This window comes from Gadus chalcogrammus, chromosome 21 (genome assembly GCF_026213295.1).
Source record: "Gadus chalcogrammus isolate NIFS_2021 chromosome 21, NIFS_Gcha_1.0, whole genome shotgun sequence".
NCBI lineage: Eukaryota > Metazoa > Chordata > Actinopteri > Gadiformes > Gadidae > Gadus > Gadus chalcogrammus.
In genome coordinates this window covers 16058763-16082730 of record NC_079432.1, presented here as the reverse complement: position 1 = coordinate 16082730, position 23968 = coordinate 16058763, and the positions used below count along the sequence as shown (strand labels likewise).

Here is a 23968-nt window from a genome sequence, read left to right as displayed (position 1 = left end):
ACATTTGCAGTTAAAGCAGATTACAAGTTCTTCCACCAGACTCAATCTCTCTCTGTGGTACCCTAACAGATTTCCTCCTCATTGTCTGCACCACGACAACTCAACCATAGAATCACTGTCACATATTCTGAATGGCTGCCATGTATACAAGGGCATGTATATTTCTAGACATGATAGAATTGTTGATTTACTGGTTAAGAACATGCTTTTATATACCCCACCTTCCTCCGTTAAAGTATATACCCATTCAAGGGTTTCATCTGACATGTTCACTTCGTGCAATAACGAAGTTGACTATTTTTCAAATGTGACAGCCAATACACCAGATGTTATTGTTGTTGATGAGGTAAGCAGAGAAGTCACCATCTTAGAAGTAAGCTGTACGTTTGACTATAGTCTGGAGGAGGCATTCCTTGCCAAGGTTACAAAATACCAACTTCTCAGAAATGAGATTGCACAACTGGGGTACACCTGCAAACTACTTGTGTTTATATTTGGAAGCTTTGGCCATGTCCACAGACTCGTCATAAGGGGTTTGCAGATGGCTGGAATTCCGAAGCCAAAAGCTAAAGCACTTGCAAAATTCTGCTCCATATCTGTATTAATAGGCAGCCGCCACATATGGAGGAGACGCTGCTTCCTGTATCCATAGACTGAGATCAGACATGTCAAAGAGATTCTGGGCTTGATGAGTGCATCTACCAGTGTTTGTGTTCAAGATTTGTTATTGTAAAATGTGAACATAAATAAATGACTAAAATGTGGTTGTGTTTGTGTGTGTGTATATGTGTGTGTGTGTGTGTGTGTGTGTGTGTGTGTGTGTGTGTGTGTGTGTGTGTGTGTGTGTGTGTGTGTGTGTGTGTGTGTGTGTGTGTGTGTGTATATGTGTTAGTGTGTGTGTGTGTGTGTGTGTGTGTGTGTGTGTATATGTGTTTGTTTGTGTGTGTGTGTGTGTGTGTGTGTGTGTGTGTGTGTGTGTGTGTATGTTTGTGTGTGAGCTGTCTCTCCCTGACCAAATGTTATAATGGTGTATATATTTAGTAGGCCTAATAAGCCTTTTTGTATTCATCATTTGTCTTCCATCTCGTCATGTATTCTTTAGCCATTGTTGTAAAAGGTTTTAGATCTAGTAGTCTAGCATTTTAAATAGGTTCACACGTTCTATGATTCAGGAATTGGTAAACATGTGTGCATTGTTGTGTAGACCTAAACATCTTTGTGTGGCTTTCTATGTTTTCTGCTCTCTTTCAGCCAAAAGTCAACTGGTGTAGCAGGGGTTTCACCAACATTGTCAGTTGGTCTATCTAAACCTCAGGCACCTCAACTTGTTTGCTGAGGATTCAAAAATAAAGATATATGCACAAAATATTTAATATTTGTTATGTTTATGTGTGTGTGTGTGTGTGTGTGTGTGTGTGTGTGTGTGGTGTGTGTGTGTGTGTGTGTGTGTGGTGTGTGTGTGTGTGTGTGTGTGTGTGTGTGTGTGTGTGTGTGTGTGTGTGTGTGTGTGAGTGTGGGTTGTGTGTGGGTTGGTGGGTGTGGGTGTATGTATAGGTGGGGCTATGTTTACTGTGTAAAAAAACTAAACCAGCGGTACATGTCGTGTATACAAACAGTTATGTCTCTCTACCCACACACCATCTTCAGAGCACTTGGAGGCTGCCTCCAATCATAACCTTTTATGAATTATGAAGAGGACATGTTTGTCATGTCTCACTCATTACTCTCAAACCGGCTTTGTTACCATTTGGCTAAATTTTAATTTTACTTAATTTGTGTCGATCTAGTTCATCAGTCATGACATTTCAAATAACACTCTTCTTCCACCCAGAGCGACCTAATTAAAATCCTTATAGCCAAGGTCAGCAAACTGCAGTAGACAGTATGATATAGACCTATGGCTGGGACCATAGGCCGGTGCTTTCTTTAATTATAATTAATTAATAATTTCTTTAATTTAATATTTTATGTTTGAGCAATCATGTTGTTGTATAGCATCACAGGATCCTCCAAGAAGTCACAACCTCTGGGTCATCGCTATCTATCTCGGCTCTGTTGTAGTTTGCTTGTAGGGGTCAAAGTTGTGCAGGGAGAATTTTTCAAATGCACAACTGGAGAAATGTCCGGTTTTTTACGATGCAAATGAAAGGTTTAGACTTGCTTTAGGCAGCTTGATGACATAACTCGCTAGCATGCTGCTAACCACATAGCAAGACGTTGAGTCTCTTTCCCCCTCTCTTTCCAGCCCCCTATTCTGTCTCTCTTCACTGTCCTGCCGATAAAGATAAAACACCCTCAGCTGGGCTGCCTTTGTGTTGTGGTGTTTGTTCTGGTGTGTTCTCTCTTGCAGAGAGCTGGTTGGTGGAGCCACATCACCTAACGAGATGCAGCTCACCTGAGCAGGCTTGGCTCAGGAGCCTATAAAGCAGCCCTGATCAAGTGGCTCCCTCTCCTCCCTGGCCTGCAGCCTGATCCTTCGTTTCTTTTATGTTTGGTTGTTCATGGTATTCTTAATAAATTCGTTATGTTCATACAAGACTATGTGTGGCCTCCCCTTCAATGTTACAACCGTTGAGCCAGGTTGTAACACAAGGTTCAGGTATTTTATTTCTTTGGTAGAAATGCAGACAGATACAGTTTATGTTAAGGTACAGTGAATATACATGTGTACATATATTTAGCTTATTTTTTTTTACATATAGTGAGTGTATAGCTGTATATAGGTATGTCTATGGCAGGTACATTTATAAACAGGAAAAAAGCTGGGGTGTTTATCGATAATGGAATAATGAAGTCTATCCATCTGTAATAAATAATAGCTACATAAACAATAACACATGTGTTGATTTAGATAATCTGTCACTGATCCTCACTCTTCACAGTCTAGCAGGCCTCTACCATCATCTCTCATACCAACACTGAAACATTCCTCTTTCTACTATCTACACGGACACACATACATTCCTCTCCTTTTTCTTTATACCCCCCCCCCCACACACACACACACACACACGCATTCCAAAACAAAGTAGTTTTAGCCATAAATAAAGCGTGTCTGTGTGTGGTGTGTGTGTGCAAATCTGATAGCATTTACACAATCTGCTTCACTTGGAGACACACCACTGAGTGTCCTTGTCACACCTGTGTCATACAGACGGGGACAGGGTCACACATCTGCTTGGGTCCGTCTGTCTCCTAATTCCAATGAAACTTTCCTAAATATTAAACAAACATTGAATATTAAAGATTTGGTATATGAGGGTTTTTAAAGTGCGAGTAATACAGGGAGAGAATGCCAGAGGCATTCACTGATTGCTAATGTAAGGGTTTATAATGTGTTTGATTGTAAATCTGCCCCTTTACCCCTTAGCAGCGGCCTGTGCAACAGGCAAGAGGAACTACTGGAAACTGGCAAGAAGAACAACTAACTCAGTCAACATCAATCCAGTCTGGAGAAACCTTCAGCATGTTTTGCATTTCCTCCTAACTTTGACTCATAGGCTTGGTACAGTATTCCATTCATCACACTCATTTACACCGTGTGCCTGTTATAGTGTGCATGTCAGCATGTGTATATGTGTTCTACTTTGTTTTCCAGTGATTTTAACTGTATGTGAGTCATGTGTTTGTCTAGCAATAAGAAAACTTCTCCCGAGTTATGTCCCTGAAAAACGGTTGGAGAGACTGCTCTAACTATTGAAATCCTACTTTGTTTTTCAATCACATATGTTCATGCTCAATATAGCTGTGCAAGAATCTAGTGATAAGATTAAACAAATATTTTGAACCATGATGCTGATTAAATTAACCCAAATATAGCGTGATTACAATCTAGTTGAGTTAAAAAATGTGTGAAGTAAACGCAAAGTTAACATTAACGCAAATTGCAGCATTAGCTACAATACTGTCAAGGAATACATACTGCATTACAAAACAACAGCACATCAAGGTTATTTCATACAGTGCGAGATCACTTATGCAACAGTCACAAAGTTATAAGCAGCGACCTAAATGACTTTGCTTTCGAAAATATGTTTCTTGCTTCAAAGAGACGAGTGGCCCGGTTCATGGGCCCCTGAGGTTCACTGGACAAAAGGGCCCCGCAGCAGCCCCCCTGCTGGGCCGGGCTTGTTGTTTTACCTGGACCCCTGCGGGTCTCTAGATGCATCCAGCCTTTCACAGTCTCATGCCTTGAAGGCGAAAGAACAGGAACAAATAAGCAGAGGATGGAACACAGACAAAAGGTTCCCAGCGTAGCGTTGCCCCCCTGCGGTGCGGTCAGGGATGAGGCGCCGGTGCATCTGAGAACCCACTGGATCTCGAACCGCCGCTGGGAGAGAGGCGAGGGAGGGATGGGGTGGTTATCAGGTCCACACTCAACATGAAAACAAAGGCCAGATGGGCTGCAGACCCTTTCAGAAGCTGAGGACGTGAACCTGAGGCATGACTAGTGAGGAGGTCTCAGTTAGAGCAGTGAAGATTACTCTTTTTTTCTTCATTAGGCACTTTTGTCCAAAGCGGACATCATTTAGTAGAGGGGTTTAGGGCCGGGGTTTAGGCATCTTGCTCAACGACACCTACCGTTAGATTCTGTGGTCATTGACTAGCATGTGTGTAAGTCACAGCTAGTCAGTGTGAGTAGTAGTTCTACCAATTATATTAGTAGGAGCAGTGGTGGTACTGTTTGGTGGTAGTGCTAATAATAAGGAAAAAAAACACAATACCCAACAAGATATTACTATTCAGTGATGACCTGTATCCTTCCCATGTGCTATTTTTTTGCTAAATCATTTTAACAGCCTGCATTGGCAGTTTGCGCAAATTCAACATGAATCTCAAAGTGAAACAGTGGTTGCGAAAAAAAGAGGAAAGAAATATAAGCGGAACTTTGATTGATTTGGAATTTGTTTCATGAACGCCTTTGGCCGATGAACCGCGAGAAGGACGACTTCCGCTTCCGGCTTACCGTACAAACTGTGAGGCGGTAAAAAAGTCAACATAAAGATGGATGTAACCGAAACAACGTCTAACAACGACACTGTATCACAGGACAACCGGGTGCAGGTGGAATCGAAGAAAGCAGTCGTCGAGCAGATACTCGAATACAAAGAGTTACTGAAGACGGTGCTGAGCGGGCAGACCGAGGTCCCAGAGGAGACCAGGCAGCTGCTGCGGCGAGAGCTGCTGGCGGTGCGTACCAGCAGTCTGTGTGGGGATACTGAGGGCTGAGAGCAGCGATAAACAACCAACGGTCCGAGGACCGGGGACCTGTAAAAGTCGGTCCTACAAATATTTCCAGAAAAGGCTTAAACTATTTAAATATATATATATGTATATATTATTTTGTATCCAATTCGTCTATACGAGTAATGTTAATTCCTCCCCACACATAGTCTCCATACACTTATTTGTAGTGGAGAAAAGGGAAATATTTGGTGAATTGTTCTGAAAGTTTAAATATTGGTATATTCAAGTCATACAATTAGCCCTTGTTGCCACCTAGTTCATAATATGAAATTAAACCACTTTGAATTAAACACTGTAAATGCCTTTGCACTACTTTTGTGTTTTGTGTTTCTCCTGCACAATTGTTAATATTAATATTATTGTATGGTTGAAGGGAGCATGAGACTCAAGCATTTCATTGCTGTTGCTTTAATTGTTGTAAATATGACACGTAAAAAAATCTTGAAATACAACCACATTCTTGGTTTTAAAATGATGCATCTTACAATCATGCTTTAAAATGTATTTATTTATTTAATTTTTTCATGAATATGCTGGTCCCTGGCTTAGAGAATGGTAAAACAATATTTTACATTGTGTTAAATGCCAAACCCAAGTAAAAAAATCAACACTTGTTTTGCTTGTTAGGTCAAAGCTACTGCTCTCCTTATTCTCTTTACTGATTACGTTATTTAAATTCACTGATTTAAAAACACAAAAAATACCATAAACCATAGAGAAAATGCTATAGTATGGGTTTTAATCGTTATTTTACATTTCTGCAGAACTTTGAGGCGGCGGTCCACGACAACGTTCTGGTGAACGGACAGCCGTGGGAGGACGCGCCTGACGACGGTACGTCCTCAACGCCACCCCGCAACCATTCTAGGGTCATATGTAATAGACCTTGACATTTGTGGGTCTTGTTATGATCTTTATATAGCAGAGACTTAATCCTTGTGTGCTAATTAAAACATATATATATATATATAGATATATTAGTGCTGTCAGTTTAACGTGTTATTAACGGCGTTAACGCAAAGCAATTTTAACGGCGTTAATATTTTTGTTGTGTGATTAACGCTCTTTAGGCAAACATAGCTTTTTCACCTGCTGTCTAGCAACAACAACTACGTTAGAAAAACTACAACACCATACCGGATCTAGCTGCACCGGAAACAAAACAACAAGCTTGCCTCACAAACGTGTTGGGGGAAGCAAGGATACGGAGCGGGTGAAAAAAGTGTGTGTTTGTGTGTCACTGTTCGAGCCTGCACGAGAGCTCAAAGTTGTTATTAGCGGTAACGTCATTCTGACTAATCGCAGTTCAAGGCCCACCTGGGCTGTAGCACTCTGGGAGGGGCCGCTCAGTTACTCCCCTCTAGACAAAATCGACTTGGTTGCGACGTTGACAGTTTGTGAGTGTTGCGTCTGTTGAGTGAGTGAGAGGTTGCGGGCGCACAACTCAGGCTGCCGAATGGCGCTGCAAGGAACTCTTATGAACGCAATATTGTTATCCTGCAGAGTGTGTGTGTGTGTGTGTTATTTCGATAGCCTGGTAATGTGTATAGGCCTGCGTACGGTAGGAATATTCATACTGATTTAAATAATAAATGTTATAGTATTTCCCATCTTTGCTGAGCAAGAGTTTTGTTCGAAAGTTCAGTGATTGAAACAAATAAAAGCCTGGGCTATTGTTTTACGGTAGGTCTACCACTGTTATGCACCTACCCGATGTCAAGTGGACCGGGTTGAATTCACTGCGGGTCTCTCTTCTTACCGTCCTTCTCAACACTCTGATCTCACTAAAAGGCTAGCAGCACGAAATCAAGGGATATTTAGATTTGATATTAATCGCGAGTTAACTATGACATTAATGCGATTAAATATTTTAATCGCTTGATAGCCCTAATCTTATGGTATTTATGCGAATATATATATACATATACATATATATATATATATATATATATATATATGTATATATATATATATATATATATATATATATATATATATATATGTATATATATGTATATGTATATATATATTCGCATAAATACCATAAGTGAGCACTGAGCAGGTAGGGGTAAGGGCATCTTCAAACCCAGTACCTGCCCCCCTATTTTGCTTCCTTATTTACCATCATGAAGTTGTAGTGTGTAGGATTCATCGAGCTGTAAAGTTGCAGATGGAGCAAACTGAGTACATCCTCATGTGCCAATAGGCTCTTTCAAAGTGATCTTGTCATCTACAACAGATTTGAATAAACAAAGTGTCAGGTGATGAGGTTCCTGGATAGATTTACACAGTTGAATAAGTCTGAAAAGTATATGTCGTAGCGCACAAGTAAGATGGTGATTGTTGATTGTTTCGCGTTGTGGTACTGTTTAATTTCTACTGTAAGATAGCTTATTCTTTGGTGACAAACAAATATTTTATATTTTATGAGATTAAACACTACTACTGAATACCATATAACATTTCTGCTGAATCTGTTGCGCTGCATGCCAGAACAGGGACACACACTGCATAGTTTGAGGAGGATGGACCTAATGTTTCTTTTTTTTCAAAGGAGAAAAAATTGAAAAGTCAGTATCAGATTATATCATCCCAACTAAATATATATATATATTAGCGCATCATGTCCCGACCGCTATCAGCCTATTTTGAACGCACCTCCCTTCCACCCCACCAGGAGACGAGGCGGTGGTCCTGGAGAATCTGCTGGACGACACCGCGGTGGAGCTGGGCCGGTGCCGACGCCGTTACCCCAAGGTCATCCTGCACCACGTGGTGCGGGGCCTCCGGGCGGAGCGCAAGCTGATGGTGGGTGGAGCCCCAGGCACGGTGGACAGGCCGCTCGACTAGCAGAGCTTGGGTTCAAAGCGGCACAGACCCTAATCATCATGATCATTGTGTTTCAGAGTCTGTATGAAGAGACGGTGAAACCTCAACAGCTTGTGAAGGACCCATGTCACGGTGTTCACCTCTTATTCACCTCTTATAAACACACACGCACACACACACACACTCACTAAAGGAGCTTCACTGCTTCTGTCGTTAGCCCAGCAGACCATGGTCTTTGCTTGTTATCTCACTGTGTGTGTGTGTTGTGTGTGTGTGTGTGTGTGTGTGTGTGTGTGTGGGCGCGCGCGCAGAAAGCATCATGACCAGTGTGTCCGCCGCAGTCCCTGGAATGGTGAAGGAGGCGTCCCATGTCATAAAGGTAAAGTGTGTTATATTTGTTTAAATCCCCAATGTGAACAAACCAAGGGGTTTCTTTACCCACCTAGAGACCACCATGAATTCTCCTAACTAGCTTGGAAGTCTCTATGCCATTCATACACCGCGTTTGACTTTGTTTGATTAAAGCGCCACATGAATATGATATCCTGATGAAACATGATGAACACGTATCTCTCTTTCAGTCGATTAAAACCCTGCAAAAGCAGGTTGAAGGCCTCGGCCGGGTCCTCAACATGAAGCCCAGCCAGGCTACTCTGGAGATCCACGAGGCAGTGTTTGGCCCCTGTGGCCCATTAGAGGCCGACAGTCTGTCCTTGAGCAAAGCCTCCTCCATCAGGCAGCCAATCAAGAGGGCTGTAGAAGAGGAGACAGCCATGAATTGTTTTGTCCTGCCTACTAAGAAAAGCCACTGAGTGACATGTAAGCTTGCCAGTGTAATCAGTGTTTTCAAAGGTCACGATGGACTTTCTCTCTGTTCTATTGTTCCAACCCTATTCTATCGTCTTCATAACGTGTTTTTTTTTTGGCACATATTATTATTATATTACTTTGAAGACGGTATTTAGTCTGTGACAACATACTTGTGTTTGGTCAATTTATGGTGTAAATAAGTAATATACTACCCAACCTGTACTTTTCATAGCTTTTAATGCGCATGTGTATGTTGATCCTCCTGAAATGGTGGAAGTACTATAAAGTATGCATATATTCTTTGCCAGTGTTGGGGTAGTTACTCAAAAAAAGTAATTAGCTACTTATTACTAGTTACTTCTGTAAATTGTAATGAGATTACTTTACTAGTTTGAAAAGTAACTTCACTACTTATTACTTTACTTTACCGTTTCTTAATTTACTGTAGATAAATGGACAAACATCATAGCCCTATCATCACACATAGCATATAAAACCACATGAAAGAACAATATCCCTGACTGCACAAAGAAATGCCTCACTGTAAAATCCACAAACAGGATAAAGTAGGCTATGGTGATGTCAATCGGTAGCAACACACACGGTTCAAAACACGGGCTTTGGGAAACATGAGAACGAAAATTAAGTGGTCAATGAAAAATATAAAAAGGTCACTTTATCCCATACGATTAAAACAGAAATGCACTTAAGCGGCGGGGACACATGCTGTTACTTTATGTGGTCCAAAGGCTGAATGAACCTGATCTATTTCGCAAACTATGACATTGTAAGTTTTTGTCAAAACATTTTTTTTATAAATATGATAACAATACAATACTTGCTCACAAAACAAATTGTAATTAAACTTGTGACAATTTCTATTAAATACCGTTATTAGCTGCGTTTATTTTGTTTACTAAACCGATAAGAACGTTATTATTATGACAGGTGCGCGTTGACTGCGCCCTGGCCGGCGTCGTGTGCAAAATGCGCGCACCCATGTATAATATGGTATATCTATGGCGTGCACGGCAGCGACATCGAACTTCTTTGGCAGCAACCATTAAGCAATGGATATCCGAAAATGGCTCAAAAAAAGAACACCGCAGAAGAATCATCTACATCAGACCTTGACCAGAGCAGGGAGGAGGCTGGATCTTGCTCCCCCTGGTGGATCAAGTGCCACTGTCTTGGAACCTCTACAGTCTCCACTCCAGCTTGTTGTTCATGAATACTGGACAATATGGGACATTTTGAGGAAATGGCTGCTGACATCCTGTTGTCTACATACTGGTAGGCTGCACAAGTTACAATTTGAATGACATTGTAAAATAATTTGTTCTCACAAAGCTATGTCAGCAACAGCTTATTTTATTAATGTATTAAATGTATTATGTTCATAAGAACCGATATTTGCCAGTTGTGTTTTGTATTTATTTACAATCTTGTGAACTTTAAGAAAGGCACTATGTATTACTGATTCCTTTTTGTGAAAATAACATTACTAATTGGGTTTTATCTGTCAGCATTAAGAGTTTGGGGCAGCAAAATAAGCACTTATTGACATTAAGTGGTTGACATGTGCATCTCATGCTATTGGAATATCAGGGAAAAGCTATTTTTTTGTAATTTAATTCAAAAGGTGAAAGTTCCATATAATGTAGATGTGAATGTAAAATTATTTTGTGACATTTAGTGGTTTACTTCTATGAATACAGAGAATGTTTTATTTTTAAGTTACAATGTGGATGACAATGTTAAATTATTTGGTCTCACAGTGCTGCTTGAAAGTATGTGAACCTCTAATTTAACCATTAATTAATGTTTATCAATACCAGTATTTTTTTAATATGAAATAACAGATGTGTGTTTTTCCACATATTTATTTCCGAAAATCAATTGTTAAAACGAATAATTTGCCCAATTTTGTATGTGCAAAAGTAAGTGAACTCTGAGCTGCATTGCTTAAATCGAGCAGGTAAACACAATCAGGTGGGACAAATGTAGTGATGAAATGGACCAATGCACCCAACTCCAGCGGCCTTGCTGATCATTTTCAGTCTGAAAAGATAACAGTCAGATGTAGGAAGGGGAGAGGGTTTTACCAATTTGCATGCAGTGTAAATTTTCCGAAAATTCAGATGATATTCGTTTACGTCATTTTATTTCATGAATAAATTATTATGGTAACGTTAGTTATATGAATGAAGTACTGTGACAAACACGTAGCTTAGATGTCTAAAGTCTAAACAGCTAGCTCAGGATAACGTTACTTATTTCTCTTTTTTTCTCTTACAGCCAGGAGAAATATCATTTAGCAAAATCCATTACAGTATCATGAAACTGTTTGAGAACATAATGACTAAAACATGGAATACAATTTGACTTTAATTAAAACTGTTCCACTACCTACTTTAAACATTTACAAAAACAAATTTTCAGTAAGTGACAAAGACTAAAACGTCTGAAGGAATGTTATGACAATGTTCTTGATGTTACTAATAACTTGTTGGCATATGTGGGACATAAACCCTCTTGTGTCATTATAGGTGCCAAATGTGACGACCCTTTGTCCCCTGACTGGGTTCCATCCATCTTCTCACACATTCCAGCTACCAAGAAGAGGAAAAGGGAGAAAGACATGGAAAGGTATGAGCAGCACAGCAGAATGAAGAACAAGAGGGTGGAGGAGAAAAAGACGAAAGATGCAGTGGATGTCCTCCTTGACCTGTCATCAGTACCAGATGCTGGACCTGCGCCACCTGCTGTGGATGAACAACAGTGTGACAACAAGCCATGCAAGGAAATATTGCAAGATTACAAAGGGAGTGTAATGACCTCAGAGAGGAAAACCGTAAACTGAAAGAAATTATTAAATCAGGAACATTTGATGAACTGGCTTTTGAAAAAGATGATGAAAAAGTGAAGGCAATGACTGGAATCCCCTCATATTCAAAGTTACAAGTAGTTTTAACATTTGTGTTTTCATTTCTGCAGACTGGTACAAACCTCTCTCCCTTCCAACAAATTCTGTTAACTCTTATGAGGCTGAAAATGAACCTTCCCCTGTCATTGCTTGGTTGTATGTTTAAGATCTCAATTCCCACTGCCAGCAGAACATTTAGAAGCACCATTGAAGTGCTGAATGCAAGACTTGCTCCAGCACTTTTGTTTTGGCCAAATCGAGAGGAGCTTCAGTTGTCAATGCCCATGATATTTAGACAGGTTTTTCGTAAATTTGCTTGTATTATTGACTGCTTTGAAATTTTTATTGAAAGGCCTAGAAACCTAAGAGCACGAGCACAGACATACTCAAAATACAAACATCACCATACCATGAAATATCTAATTGGCATTACACCACAAGGAACAGTTTCTTTTATATCAAAAGGATGGGGTGGGAGAACATCAGACAAACACTTGACTGAAAGAAGTGGATTTTTGGATCACCTCAACCCAGGTGATGTCATACTAGCTGATAGAGGGTTTGATGTGGCAGACTCAGTTGGTCTGTACAATGCTGAGCTTAAGATCCCAGCTTTCACTAGAGGCAAAAAGCAGTTGGGTCCAGTGGAATTAGAGTCCACACGAGGACTTGCATCAGTTAGGATACATGTGGAAAGAGTTATCGGTGAGGCAAGGAATCGGTACACCATACTTCAAAGTACAATTGGGATTCAAATGTGTGAAGCTGAGCATCCTGAAGGTCTTACACCTCTAGATAAAATAGTCTGTGTGTGCTGTGCACTGACAAATTTGGCTCCTTCAATTATTCCTTTGGGTTGAACATGAGAAGAAACTTTAATAACAGTGAAGTCACTGTTATTTCCATCAATGAAATAAGGACAGTGACAAAAATGAATTCATACTTTTAATATTTTAGTGTTTTATTACCTTTTTACAAAAATGTTCTATGAATTATTGGTCCCTATGTAATAAATAATTTGTTTTTGTAAAGTGATTGAAAAATCCTTGAAATGTAAAATTACAAGAGTGGCAACCCTGTAAATAACTATATACAAAACTGTACTGTGTGTGTATGTATATATGTAACTAACTATATACATCTATATACAAAACTACTGTGTGTATGTATATATGTAACTATACATCTATATACAAAACTTTACTGTGTATGTTAATATGTAACTATATACATCTATAATATACAAAACTACTGTGCGTATGTATATATGTAACTATACATCTATATACAAAACTGTACTATATATCTATCTGTCTATATACATCTATCTAAATATTTTCTATACACACCTGTGTTGAATAAAACACTTACACTTTGTTCAGATTGTTCTGTTTTTTGTTATCCCTCTTCTCTTAAGCTATTTCACGTATACAGTCACTGCATTTCCAACTTGATATTTTTAAATGTGTGGTGTCAAACTTTAAGCAACTTCTATGAATGAGTTGTCTTTTACAGATTCCTGACTTACACTCAAGTCTGTCTTCATTGTGCCGTACAGGGACCCCACAGTAACAGCCCTTGCCTTCAGATGTTTTTTTGTCATGTGATGTTAGAATAGGAGCTGTGAACACCTTTGCTACAAGCTCTGGGATGACACATTTCTTCACAAATTTGCTAACCTTTTCACACATGGACTCAAAAAAGTCAGTATCGGGCAGAATCCTCTCAATGTGCATTTCCCCATTCCCTCCTTTCCCCGGTCCCCAGACAGCAAAGTCACAGTAGCTTGCTTGTGTCAGATGAATTTGTGTCTGCACCTGATAGAAGTACTGATGGTCCCTCTTTAAGAAAAGTTTACCGCCAACCTCTTTGAGACAGAACGTGCTGTCCTGTTTACTTTTCTCCCCCAATGTGCTATTATCAAGACTGCTGGGTGCCTTTACTTCCAACACACCCATTTCATGGCAGTCACATGTTAATATGCCGTCTGGGGATGCCCCTAACCATGGATATTGAGGGTTGATGACCAGGCCTCCCTTCCTGACAGTGAGGTTGGTGTGGTGGCTCTCCATTGTTTTGGTGTACTCCTCAACTGCCGTTCCCTCGTGTTCAGTGCCCCATCTAAAAACAGAAAAATGTACACAATGTCATTCTAAATTATGTGTTATTTATCTTGATCATTTGCGTTTTACCAGCAAGGTGATAAGGTAAGTAAATGTTAATCACAAAAGTGCTGGTGAGGGAAAGCACAACAATTGGCAGAAATGTTTTTAATACAGCCGTAGTCATCTTTCACAACATTGTGGGCTTATAAAAAAACATTTTAAATCTACATGCAGACCACACAAGTTGCATGAAGATTTAATGTGTTGTGTTTTTTTATAAGCCTACAATGTTGTGAAAGATGACTATGGCTGCATTAAAAACGTTACTGCCACTTGTCGTGCTTTCCCTCACCAGCTCTTTTGGGGTTGCTTTTGCCCTATTTGAAAATCCTGATTTCCACTTTTTTTGTGTGTTGCTTTTATCCAGTGTTAAGGGGATATGAATACCTGAGAGAGTGTGGTGTATTGTTGTTTGGGTCCTTGTAGGCCACTGGATAGCACAGTTTCTTCAGCAGGGAAACAGCTGGTTTGTCTGGGTCCGTGTGGCAGGCTGCTCGGATGTTTGACGCAGTCACCCTTCCTGCCTTCTGGTCAAACCACATGGCACATTTTGCCTGTGGTATTGTCTCATTTTCTATGACACGGCACTTGAAAAAGGTAGCAAGGTAGAGTAGCAAGTTAGTGATATGTGACATCTACACAGTGATGTATTAACTTTTATTGAAAAAAAATATTTAAAAAAAAAGTGACTTGAATTCTGAGGAGAACGTTTTCTGCACTTGAGCTATCATAGTTACTGCCTGAGACATTCCTGACATCCATATCTTCAATCACATTTACTGACTGATGTAAAATTGTACCTGTTCTTCTGCTATGCTTAACCCTGTGAACACTTCCTCACTCTTTGCCTGCAGTTCTTGGTGTGACAGTGACCTGTGCTGGGGCTTGTACATCTGGCTTAAGGGTGCTGGGATGTTCAGTTGCACTGCTCGAGGTATATACCTCTTTGCATGGCCAGGGATAACAGACAAAATTGAACTTCTGACCGGTTGCTTTTCAGTGCTTTCTGATGAATTTAGCATACTGTAGAGTGCTGTGCATTCATCTTGGGTTGGAGGTGGAATCTTGACCGGGGGGAGGTCATCACAACCATCAGCAGATCTCTTTCTCTGGGCCTTTGTGAAACCTATCTGGCTCCCTTCTGCATACCCTACTGTCTTTATGGCTGCCATACTAGGCTCATTCCAGCTACAGGCCTTATCAGTGCATGCAGTGCCACTCAGTTTGTTCACAGCTGCTAGCAAAGCGTAGAGTATGGCACCTACATGTGAACACACTTCCCCTAAACCGGCCATACACGTGCAGTGGCCAAATCGCACCAATCCCTCTTTCTCCACAGCAACCCAAGCTGTCAACTGGGAGTCATTTAACCTGTAGGAATGGTTTACCTGACATTTGGGAGGGAGAACGTTTTGATTATATTTATGTTATAAGGGACTGTGTCAACCTAACCAAAATATTCATGCATTGTCACTACTGCCCTAGAATGCTGACTGAAAAAGTGAACTGATACTAACAACCCAGATCAAAGTTAGATAACGCTACTTAACACTCACCTTCGCTTTGACAATGAAAAATGTCTTGTCCTTCACCTCCCAAACGGCAGCATTATTGACCCATCCAGATTGAAAATACATATAACTGTCCGTACTTTTGTATGCTCTCATCCTGGCGGCTGTGTAAGGGGAGGGATTCTCCACAAGATAAATTACATCTCCGAATTGGAGGTCTGGCAGGGACTTGGCTGTTTTTAACGGCTGAAATATGGCGGCGGGTGCAGTGTATGGGTCGCAAGCGCCCACAACTTGCAGTTTAAACATATACCTGGTATTTTGTTCTTTGGAGAGATGATTTAAATATTCGTGGCTTGAAACCGTTTGGAAATTGACAGGTTTGCGTTGTTGTTCTCCAGCGTTTCCAGTGTTAGCCGTCATCTTGGAACCGTTTTTTTGCCCTCCAGGGGCCAGCGTGAGTCACGTGACTGAAAACTATGTATTGGAACCGAAGTTCGGTGCTCAACCCTATTCATTCATTGAATTTATTTAGCGCTTTTCTAGACACTCAAAGACGACTACAGTGAAGGGGGGGAGGGGACCTCACTAACCACCACCAGTATGTAGCACCCATAGAGGAGAGTGAGGGATGAGGTGGTATTCCTAAGTAACTTTTGTTGTTGGCGGACCAAATGTCCGCAGTGGTGGACACATGATCCAGGAAGGACTCGAAAATGATTTTGAGCTTCGATTCGATGTCGGTATAACACTCTAGGTAGGCTAATGGTTGGCTTGCGAGTCCGCGTATTTGATCTGGTATTTTTCTAATCCTGGGCGATTCAATAGTCGACAGGGGAAGCATGTCTTCTACAATGAACCCTGCAACCAGACTGTCTTTCCGTGTCAGCTGCTTCTACGCTCCAACACTTGGACACTCCTTCGCACAAGCAGCTACGTCACTCAAATCGATCGCTATGGCAACGTGGCGAGGCAAGCAGGCGCCTGCAGACACACAGGCAGCACGCATGCACGCACCACAACAGAACATAACTTTACACGCAGGCAAACACGGCTTGGATAACGCAGGAAAGCCTGCTACTATAGTCTAGTATAGTTACTGATATTTTAAATGTTGGGTTACTTTACTTTGTTACACATAAAGTAATAAAGTTACTGAAACGCGTTACCCCCACACCCCCAACACTGTTCTTTGCATAGTGTAACGTCTGTTTACCTCACCTGACGACGATATGGACAGGAGCTGTGACCCTCTGCCCAAACAACGTACCTATCTGACTTTCAGTGAAAGTACATTAACAATTTTAATTATTTTAAAAAAATCGTTAAACTGTTTCGGTGGGATAATTTCTCAACCTTCAAATGATATTTTAATCGGGAGTGAAGGTCGCCAATTAATTAACGGTCGTGTAGTATTTGTTTCTGTTTTGAGACCAAACTCAATAGATGCTGCTTATCCCATATTCAAGCAAAAAGAGAAGTAGCACAGAATGATAAAAAGAACGAGCGAAGCCTGCCCGATGCTGCCCTCTTGTGTCTGAAACATGAACTTAAGTCAAATGAGATGTGCGTCATAACCAATGGGCTTTCCGCCGCAAAATCGGGGCCGGTTCCGGGCCAGTTCGGAGCTAGGGCCAGGGCTTTGGTTTCACACCGCCAAAGAACCGGCTCCGGCCCCTAAAAACCGGTTAAACTCTGGCCCCACTTTAGAGCTGGGCTAGAACTAGAACCGCTTTTACGCCGGGGGCAGGGGGCGGAGTTATCCGTACCTTCATAAACAGGAAGACCAACGAAGACCGGCATAAACAATGGACGTGAATCCGTGTATGGTTCTTTTTTGTTTTTTCTGATTTTGTTTTAAATCGGAATATTCAAAGAACGAACCATACACGGATTGAATCGAAGACGAAATTGTTGTTGTTGTGTTTGAAACTGGCGCGAGGGTTCTTCTGCGCGCCTAACCTGACGCTTGATCATTGTGTGGTGGTTCAACGCGTCAACGCGCCAACGCAGCTAGATGAGTCCATGTCCATGCAAGTGAACGGAGCGTTCCCTCTTCGTCATAACTATCAAACCAAACATCCTTCACATTCACCGAGCGAACATTATGAAAGTAAAATGCACATTTCTCGCTAAAAATGCTTCCATTAACGCATTTAATGGCGTAACTATGTTACTATTTCCACCCAGAATAAAGAAAGATGTCGGCCGTATGCTTCTGTCCAAGCTCACTAGCGGGGACGTTTGTAGTGACGTCATGACGTTGCTCACGCCGGCTCCATGGCTGGCTCTGGCCGGTGTGAAACCAACCGGTTCTATTTCATGTAGGCTAGCTGAAAATTCAAACTATGCACCTATCAGCGTGGGCACCGCCCACATTTCCCACGGTATCTGTCTATATAACGCGGTGTATACCGTCGCTCATCCTCCCTTTTCTTTCAGCACTTGTGCTTATCAGCGAGAAATTGAGAACTACTATTAAGAAGATGAGAACTTCAACACGGATCTCCCAAGCCGGTGGCAGCGGCTCGGGCGAGGCCGCGGACAAACGGCCCTTTTCAGGGCCACCTGAGAGCGCTCCTAGAGCTAGGTCCTTTTCAGGACTCCTATGCGCCTCCTGTCCCGCCTCCCTGGCACCGGGTGACGGGCACTTGGCGTGCTTTTGGTGCCTCGGCGCCGACCACGCCGCGGCTGCTATGGCGGCCCCCGTCTCCTGTGTCGCCTGCCGGGAGCTGCCTGAAGAGGGGATCCTCTCCAGGCATCTCTTCTTTTCCCCTGCGGTGGAAATGGCTGACGCCATCGACCTATTCGGACCTGACGTCGAAGATGGCATCATCGACGCCTCCCTGGACGGCGACTCGTCGTCCGGTTTTTCCCGCTCTCGGGTTACAACCGCCACCGTCATACAACACGAGGGTCCGCGCTGGATGACCGATCTCTTCCGGGAGATCATGGGTGAGGCGGCGGCCATCAAAGGGATTCCCATGCCGGCCCCGCCTCTCGCCCCCGTATCTGACGATATGCAGGGCGAGTGCTTTCGCACCCCATCTTTTTCCCGGCGGGTTACCCAGTGCCCCTTGTTCCCGCCTTTGCAGCACTTGTTTATTGCTGCCGGTGAGGACCCTTCGACCCTGAAGGCTCCGGTAAGATCCTACACGGATTTCACCAACGTGGAGGGGTGGGCCGATACTCAGGCGAGGGGGATCCCTCGTCTGGAGCCTCCCCTGGCAGCGCTTCTCTGTCCGGGCGCCGGATGGCTCCTTAACGAAAAGCCGCTGCCCCCCGACCGCCTCCAGAAGCAGATTGTCGGCCTAACGGACAGGGTGTTCGTTTGTGCCTCTCAATCCGCGGCGGCGGTCAACAACATCGCCCTGCTCTCCTCTGCCATGGTCTCCTTGTCGGCTGACAGGGAGGCCTACGGCCCGGAGGAAGCAGCGAGATGGCTGGCGGTTTCCCGCTTTTCCAGCGCCATCCTCCAGTTATGCCAGCCGATAGCCGTTTCGGCCGGCCGGCATATGGCGTGGGCTACCATGATTCAAAGGGTCATATGGCTCTCCCACACTGCGGTGCCGGAACGAGAGCGGGCCAGCCTCGTCCAGGGTCCACTAGCGCCGGATGGCCTATTTGGTCCCAGGTTCTCCGAGGTGCTCGCGCACCAGCAGTCAGTCCGTGAGAATCGTTCCCGGTTCGGGACGATTCTCACGGGCTCCTCCCGCCAGCAGGCTGAGAGGAAGCGGGGTCTAGGCCGGTCCCAGCGTTCCATGGGGCCGCCTCCGACTCCAGCCCCGGTGCAGCAGCCGCAGCCGCCGCGCACGGGGAGAGCAGCAGCGCCACGGAGCGGGAAGTTCCGGACGCTTGCTCCTACTTTTTCTTTCCCTATTAAAGAAAAGAGTAAAGACCGTTCGGCCGAACGGCAGTACATGGTACCTAAAGAGCGATATTCCCCAGGCCACCTGCGTCCTACGCTTGTGGTGCGCTCCTCCATGTTGCCTCTTTCCCCCTCTCAGCCCGGTGGCTGTAGGGTGGCGGTCGGACGGCGTGTTCACATGGCCTCTGGTTCACCTGCTTCTAAGAAGCGGCGTCCCTTGGAGCCTCGTGGACGGATCAGAGACTCGTTGCACGAGCCCGTGGATACGGCCGCTTGTACCGGTCTCCTGGTTCCCCACATTATAGGTGAGGAGATGGGTCCGCGCGCTGTGGCTACAGCCTGCGGACAGCGCATGCGCACAGGTGCTGCGGCCGGACGGCTCGCTCCCTGTTCAGCGGGCACGAGCGCGGCGTCTAGACAGCTCGTTGTTTTTACAACTGCTAGTTGTGGTACGTCTCCTACGCTCGCTGAGCCTCCTCCCTTTCGTGGGGAGCCCCCCATGGTTCACACGCAGTGTGAAGGCGGTAGGGGCAGAGGAATACGGGTTATTCCTGGACGGTCTTCCTCAGCTGTCGGCTCGCCCTCTCTCCAACCGCTATGCGTGTTGGCAAGAGCGGTGCGTTCTGCCATCGTGGTTGGACACCACGTTGAGATGGGGCCATCCCATACAGTTCAAGCGTTGTCCCCCACCCTTTATGGGGTTGGTGGAGACCACGCTACGGGACCCGGCTGCGAGCACGGCTCTGGCAGCAGAGGTGGCACGTCTCTTGGTAAAGGGGGCCATCACTGTCGTTCCCCCCCACGAGTCTCACCTAGGTTTTTATTCCCGCTACTTCCTGGTTTCCAAGAAGTCAGGGGAAATGAGACCTATTCTGGATCTTCGTGTGTTCAACAGATTCGTTGCCACGAGGAAGTTCAGAATGCTCACGGTCGGAGCATTGTTCCGGTGTGTGAGAGAGGACGATTGGTTCACATCCCTGGATCTCAAGGATGCTTACTTCCACGTCCCTGTTCGGCAGGCGCACAGGAAGTTTCTCCGCTTTGCCTTTATGGGGATGGCGTACGAGTACCAGTGTCTGCCGTTCGGCTATTCCCTGGCTCCGCGCACCTTCTCGAAGTGTGTGGAGATGGCGTTGGAACCGCTCAGACGTCAGGGAAAGAGGATTCTCTTCTACCTAGACGATCTGCTTATTCTGAGCAACTCAGAAGAGACCGCGAGAAGGGACACCATGTTGGTGATAAACCATCTCTCCTTCCTGGGTTTTGCCATCAACTGGGAGAAGAGCTCCCCGCTCCCCAGCCGGCAGACAGTCTACTTGGGGCTCTGCCTAGACTCAGCCACCATGACTGCGATGCTTTCGCCTCCTCGGCGAGACGCCATCCTGTCGGCGCTCTCCCGTTTTCACGTTCGCAGAAACGTGACCGCACTGTCCACCATGCGCCTGTTGGGGCTGATGGCAGCTGCCCACCCCGTGGTCCCCCTGGGTCTGCTTTTTATGCGCAGACTCCAGCGGTGGTTTGCTCGCCAACGGTTGGACCCCAGGCGACACAAGCTCAGGGTGCTCCTCGTCCCCCGTTCGGTGTCGCCAGACCTGGAATATTGGAAAGGACCCTCCGCCCTTCTCAAGGGTGTTCCACTGGGCAGGGTGGCGTCCTACGTAGTGGTCTTCACGGACGCCTCGTTGACGGGTTGGGGAGGAACGTGCCTCTCTCACTCGGTCGGAGACGAGTGGCGCACGCCCCCTACAGCACACATAAATGTGTTGGAGCTCGACGCTGTGAGGAAAGTGCTGTTGCATTTCTTTCACCTGGTGCGCGGCCGCCACGTTCTGATCAGGACAGACAGCGTGTCGGCGGCGGCGTACATCAACAGACAGGGGGGAGTCCGCTCCCCTGCTCTCCACCGAAAGGCGGTCGAGCTCTGGCTTTGGGCTCATCAGTATCTCCGCAGTCTGAGAGCCCTGCATATCGCGGGCGCCCAGAACTTTGGGGCGGACCTCATGTCTCGAGGCGGTCCCCGCCGAGACGAGTGGCGGTTACATCCCGACATTGTCAGACTGATCTGGCAGAGGTTCGGGACAGCGCAGGTGGACCTCTTCGCGTCCCGGGAGAACACGCACTGCAGGTGGTGGTTCTCCCTCAGCCCTCGGGATCTTCCCCCGTTGGGGGTAGATGCGTTGGCACACACACCTTGGCCGCGGGCTCTCTTGTATGCGTTTCCCCCGCTCCAGCTGATCCTTCCTCTTCTGGAACGGGTCAGACAGGAGAGACTGTCCCTGATATTAGTGGCCCCGGAGAACCGTTCAGCTCTGTGGTTTCCAGAGCTGGCCGCGCTCTCGCGGTCGGCGCCTTGGCCAGTACCATTCAGGCCGGATGCGCTTTCACAGGCCCACGGGACGGTGCACCACCCGCCCGATGTCTCGGGACGGCTGTTGGTTTGGCTCCTGAGAGGTTGATCCTGCAGGGCAAAGGTTTGCCTGAGACGGTTATCAACACTATTCAGAGTGCTCGTGCGCCTTCTACTTCTTCCCTCTATGCGGCGAAGTGGTGCGCCTTCTCTAATTGGTGTGAGACGAACCACGCTGTCCCATCTCAATGCGAGGTGGGAAGCGTGCTTTCGTTTCTGCAAAACTTATTGGAAAAAGGTTTGGCCTTCTCCACTATCAAGGTCTATGCGGCAGCCGTTTCGGCTGGCCATGCAGGCTGTGATGGTGGACCGATCTTCAGCCATCCACTGGTCAAGAGATTCTTGCGTGGGGCTAGACGGGTTAGGCCTGTTTCACGCGTGCTTACACCACGCTGGGATCTCCCCACCGTGTTGCGCGGATTGTCCAGGGATCCTTTCGAGCCTCTCTCCCAGGCCCCTTTGGATGCCCTGTCATTTAAGACGGCGCTCTTGTTGGCCTTGGTTTCTGCCAAGCGGGCCGGTGAGCTAACCGCTCTGTCTGTCAGCCCGAGTTGCTTGTTGCTAAACGAGGACAGCTCCTTCGCGTTGCTCAGACCTAATCCTGCGTTCCTCCCGAAGAACATTAATAGTTATTTTCGGTCGAGGGATATTGTGCTTAAGGCTTTTCACCCCCCGCCTCATTCTAGTGAGGCGGAGGCTGAGTTGCATCTCCTGTGCCCGGTTCGGGCGTTGGCTATGTACGTGAATCGCTCGACAGCGTTCCGCTCCACACAACAGTTGTTTGTGTGTTATAGCGACGCTAGCAGGGGCCGCGCTCTCTCTAAGCAGCGGTTTTCTCGCTGGGTATGTGAGGGTGTTTGCCTAGCCTACTCTCGGCAGGGCTTGGCGCCACCGTTGGGCGTTAAAGCTCACTCCACGCGGAGCGTGGCCGCTTCAACGGCTCTACTCAAGGGCGTTTCGGTGGAAGACATCTGCGCGGCTGCGTCTTGGTCTTCCCCCGGCCCCTTTGTCCGTTTTTACATGTTAGACATGTCCAGGGGCTCACTCTGCAACTCTGTGCTAGAGTCCGGGACCCCTTTTACGGCTTAAGAATATAGATGTTCTTTAAAGCGGCGTGGTTGGATTTCCTCTCGCCGGCTGGCGAGTTGGTCTTGATTACCAGTCTCTTACTCTCCCACCTTTTTTCAAATGAAAAACAGGCTAGGGGGTTTTCTATTGGCTCGCCAATTGTCTGGTGGTTTTGTTTACCAGTGAGGCACTCCCGCCGTTTTCTTCAAATAAGAAACGGCCGAGAGAGTCCCATTATTGGAGAGCCGAATTCCGTAGCTCCGCCCCCGGTGGTAGCGGACCTAATGGAAACCGTGTTGCGCTGGTTTTCTTTTCCTTTTCATGGGTTCCATGAAGCACGGAATAGAGCCGGAGTCTTTACAGACTCACTTTTTTCTCTCTTGATCATTGCCTTGCTTGATCTAGGAGGAATTAGTTTTTATAAAGCTGTTGTGTTTTACACTTCCTTGGCTTTTTGAGTCTTAATGTGTTCTGGTGACTTAGGTCGTTTTGACTGGGGTCCAGCAGGAGTACATTGATCGGGCTCCGCTCGCAGCTTCACCTTAGCCCATAAGGCGAAGCCTAGACGGCGTAGCCTACATGAAATAGAACGATAGTTATGTTATTATAACTCTAGTTCTATGATTGTAGGCGTAGCCGTCTAGTTTCCCACCTGCTGTACCCTCCAAATGCTGAAAGAAAAGCGTGGAGGATGAGCGACGGTATACACCGCGTTATATAGACACGATACCGTGGGAAATGTGGGCGGTGCCCACGCTGATAGGTGCATAGTTTGAATTTTCAGCGCGCGCAGGCGCGCGCACGGGACAAGCCCATAAGGCGAAGCCTAGACGGCTACGCCTACAATCATAGAACTAGAGTTATAATAACATAACTATCGTTCTTAACTGGGGTAAGGCTGGAACCAGTTTGGAACTGGCCCTAGCACCAGCCCGGAACTGGCTCTCGGTTCTTTTTGGTGTGAAAGCGTTATCATGAGAATGATGAGTGACTTCAAAATCGATCTCCTACATCCGATATACATCTTACCTTTGCTATACAAAATAAATGCGAAAAGCAGTTTACAAAACCAGTAGTAAAGTCCGAAACCTCTTGATGCAGCGTATTTAAAAAGTCTTTGTATCCTAGTAGGCATCT

The 23968-nt window shown here is 45.2% G+C and overlaps 2 protein-coding genes across 2 annotated transcripts; one reads left to right on the top strand and one right to left on the bottom strand.

Moving 5' to 3' along the window:
• The first annotated feature begins 4925 nt into the window (after positions 1–4925).
• Positions 4926–10347, top strand: nsl1 (NSL1 component of MIS12 kinetochore complex). The gene is made up of 6 exons (XM_056582024.1): positions 4926–5190; positions 6012–6081; positions 7925–8055; positions 8154–8208; positions 8388–8455; positions 8658–10347. Exons 1-6 carry the CDS (start codon positions 5005–5007, stop codon positions 8886–8888), a joined length of 741 nt encoding a protein of 246 aa, XP_056437999.1. The 5' UTR covers positions 4926–5004; the 3' UTR covers positions 8889–10347.
• Positions 10348–13115: 2768 nt separating this feature from the next.
• LOC130374751 (uncharacterized) lies at positions 13116–14967 on the bottom strand. Its single transcript, XM_056581692.1, has 3 exons — positions 14778–14967; positions 14365–14564; positions 13116–13933 (listed from the first exon to the last, which is right to left on the bottom strand). Exons 1-3 carry the CDS (start codon positions 14868–14870, stop codon positions 13225–13227), a joined length of 1002 nt encoding a protein of 333 aa, XP_056437667.1. The 5' UTR covers positions 14871–14967; the 3' UTR covers positions 13116–13224.
• Positions 14968–23968: the final 9001 nt, after the last annotated feature.

What these genes read in the sequence shown, in the direction of transcription:
- LOC130374751 (XM_056581692.1), bottom strand. Translation starts at nt 14,870, where the DNA reads ATGTACAAGCCCCAGCACAGGTCACTGTCACACCAAGAACTGCAGGCA. An exon ending in TAAGCATAGCAGAAGAACAG is followed by an intron (nt 14,565 to 14,777) that starts GTACAATTTTAC and finishes ACCTTTTTCAAG; the next exon opens with TGCCGTGTCATAGAAAATGA. An exon ending in AATACACCACACTCTCTCAG is followed by an intron (nt 13,934 to 14,364) that starts GTATTCATATCC and finishes TTCTGTTTTTAG; the next exon opens with ATGGGGCACTGAACACGAGG.
- nsl1 (XM_056582024.1), top strand. Translation starts at nt 5,005, where the DNA reads ATGGATGTAACCGAAACAACGTCTAACAACGACACTGTATCACAGGAC. An exon ending in GGGCGGAGCGCAAGCTGATG is followed by an intron (nt 8,056 to 8,153) that starts GTGGGTGGAGCC and finishes ATTGTGTTTCAG; the next exon opens with AGTCTGTATGAAGAGACGGT. An exon ending in TGTGAAGGACCCATGTCACG is followed by an intron (nt 8,209 to 8,387) that starts GTGTTCACCTCT and finishes GCGCGCGCGCAG; the next exon opens with AAAGCATCATGACCAGTGTG.